The sequence below is a fragment of the Ammodytes marinus genome (assembly GCF_949987685.1).
Source record: "Ammodytes marinus genome assembly, chromosome: 25".
NCBI lineage: Eukaryota > Metazoa > Chordata > Actinopteri > Uranoscopiformes > Ammodytidae > Ammodytes > Ammodytes marinus.
In genome coordinates this window covers 2,397,497-2,399,996 of record NC_137229.1, presented here as the reverse complement: position 1 = coordinate 2,399,996, position 2,500 = coordinate 2,397,497, and the positions used below count along the sequence as shown (strand labels likewise).

The following is a 2,500-nucleotide window of genomic DNA, read 5'->3' as shown; positions in this document are numbered from 1 at the left end:
GAATATCCTCGCCGCTTGCCGTAGCCCGTCGCACAACGCGAACAAAGCGATTCGTAGCTGACGCGCGTTCAGGGAATCTTTATCGAACGCCATGGCTATTCGCTGGTGGGGGGATCGTTCGGATGGCGTGATTGGTTGATTTTGATTTTGATTTTCAATGTCGTTTTCATTTTCGATGAATTCTTGCTTTATGTCTTGACTGTTTTCATCTTCGTCGTCGCCGATGTTTTCGTGGTCGGAGAAATCCATGTCCTCGATCGGAGCCATGTCTGGGTCGAATGTGTCCAGAACCTCCTGGAACTCCACCTCTCCACTGGAATACACACAAAGACAACGGCTTAGGCAATGTCATAGGCAAGATCTAAAGGCCTACCGGTGGGAACATGAAGGTGTATTGAACTCTGAGATCATATGAGGTATAAGTATGCAAACATTTTAGAAATCGGTTCATCCTAGCCTGAGAAAAGACAGAAAAAGTTTTATGATCTCACTGTCTAACAGCTGTTGTTCCTGGGTGAGCGTATACCCATGACAAAGGCATTAAGAAAAACTATATAAAAATAGCATTCTTTGCACTGATGGTCTCGTTTGCTGTTACATGTAATTTATGATCATAAGAGGAGAAATGAGACTGTTTCAGAAATATTTAAAAGTTCTCGAAGCACCTTTAAGTTGAGCACAGGTCAATTTCTACGTATTCTGTCTATCTATCTTCCATAACATGTCTTCTTTCATACTCTCTCCCTCTCCCTCCCTCTCTCTCCCTCTCCCTCCCTCCCTCTCTCTCTCCCTCTCTTCCATAACATGTCTTCTTTCATACTCTCTCCCTCTCTCTCTCTCCCTCTCTTCCATAACATGTCTTCTTTCATACTCTCTCTCTCTCCCTCTCTTCCATAACATGTCTTCTTTCATACTAGTATAAATCAAAGGTCCAACATGTACATTCAGGTGTTTATTTGACTAAACCTTGTCTGTTTGTGTCTGTATATTTTTCATAGATTTATTTTTTTTTAAGATTTTTTTTTAAGATTTTTATGCTTTATTGATAGTGTAGAGACAGAGTTGAAATGGGGCAGAGAGGGGAGTGACATGCAGAGAACGACCGCGGGCTGGAATCGAACCCGGGTCTGCTGCTGGCCGAGGCCCATGGGGGGGGGGACGCCCTACCAACTGATATTTTGATTGATTGATGAACAAAAACTAACATTTGAAACTTGGAAATAAGTTTCGTGAAAAATGTAATAAAATAATTACGTTATGATGTTCTTGACGAATCCGACTTTTGTTGATCCTGTAAAAAAAAAAAAGAAAAAAAAGATTTAACACTAAATAAACCAACATGTTAAAGGTGTAGTCAGTGATTATGGTGTGTGTGTGTGTGTGTGTGTGTGTGTGTGTGTGTGTGTGTGTGTGTGTGTGTGTGTGTGTGTGAACGCTTGTCAAAATCAGTGAATATCTCCTCATGATCCACTACCTGTCTGTACTGTGTGAAAAAAAATCAAGTTATTAATACACAGCCTAGGCTCTGTACATGTAAACAAAGGGGTCATCATAGCTAGCAACAAACCAGTTTACAGAGCCTAGGCTGTGTATTAACACTTGATTTTTTCCCCCAGCGCACACACACAGTACAGACAGGTAGCGGGTCATGAGGAGATATTCACTGGTATTGTCAAAAAATAAATAAATAAAAAAATCCCCCCCAAAAAAAACCATAACAAGCGTTCTCCAGAATCACTGACTACACCTTTAACAACATAATCACAGAAGCTAAACGCTGTTAAACGCAGTGAGCCGCTGTGAGACCTTTGTTGCGTGGGGACAGCCCGTGGGACTCCCAGAAGCAGTCCGGCTCCGCGGTGCACAGGTTGGTTTTGCAGATGATGCATCCGTACACGCTCTCCCTGCGGCGCCGCTTGTGACAGTTCTTACAGCGCTTGGAAATGCTGCTGATCTTAACCATCCGGTGCAGCTCTTTGATTGGCGGGTCGCCCTTGCTAAGCCCCGCCTTCGCCACGGGTCGGACCACGCTATTGGCCAGATCCCACGCCTCTGTGTAGCTCTGGGCACATTTCATCAGCTGGTTCCCCAGGCGCATACGGAAACTGAGCTGGGTGAAGAGGCCGGCTCTCACCTGTGAGGAGAGAAATATGAGATGTTAGTATGTAAAAGTTTTTAATAATGGATTGGATTTATATAGCGCTTTTCAAGGCACTCAAAGCTCTTTACAGGGTTCCAGGTTCCATTCATTCACACACAGTCATACCGGTGGTGGTAAACTACCATAGTAGCCACAGCTGCCCTGGGGCAGACTGACGGAAGCGTGGCTGCCATTCAGTGTTTACGGCCCCTCAGACCACCACCTCAAACATACAGTAGTCATACACACTCACACAAGGCAAGGTGGGTGAAGTGTCTTGCCCAAGGACACAACAACCATGACACAGGTGGCCGGGCGGGGATCGAACCACCAACCCTTTGATCATTGGCCAACCCGCTC

At 44.9% G+C, this 2,500-nt stretch overlaps 1 protein-coding gene across 1 annotated transcript in view; it reads right to left on the bottom strand.

The window, feature by feature from the left end:
* Window positions 1-2,500, bottom strand: part of LOC307270169 (uncharacterized protein) — a 51,319-nt gene that overhangs the window by 6,398 nt on the left and 42,421 nt on the right. The window contains exons 22-24 of the mRNA XM_080053337.1: window positions 1,807-2,134; window positions 1,255-1,291; window positions 1-313 (exon numbers count right to left, since the gene is read on the bottom strand). The exon at window positions 1-313 is cut by the window's left edge and continues 1,348 nt beyond it. Coding sequence (XP_079909463.1) covers window positions 1-313; window positions 1,255-1,291; window positions 1,807-2,134 — 678 coding nt within the window. The remainder of the gene's footprint in view (window positions 314-1,254; window positions 1,292-1,806; window positions 2,135-2,500) is intronic.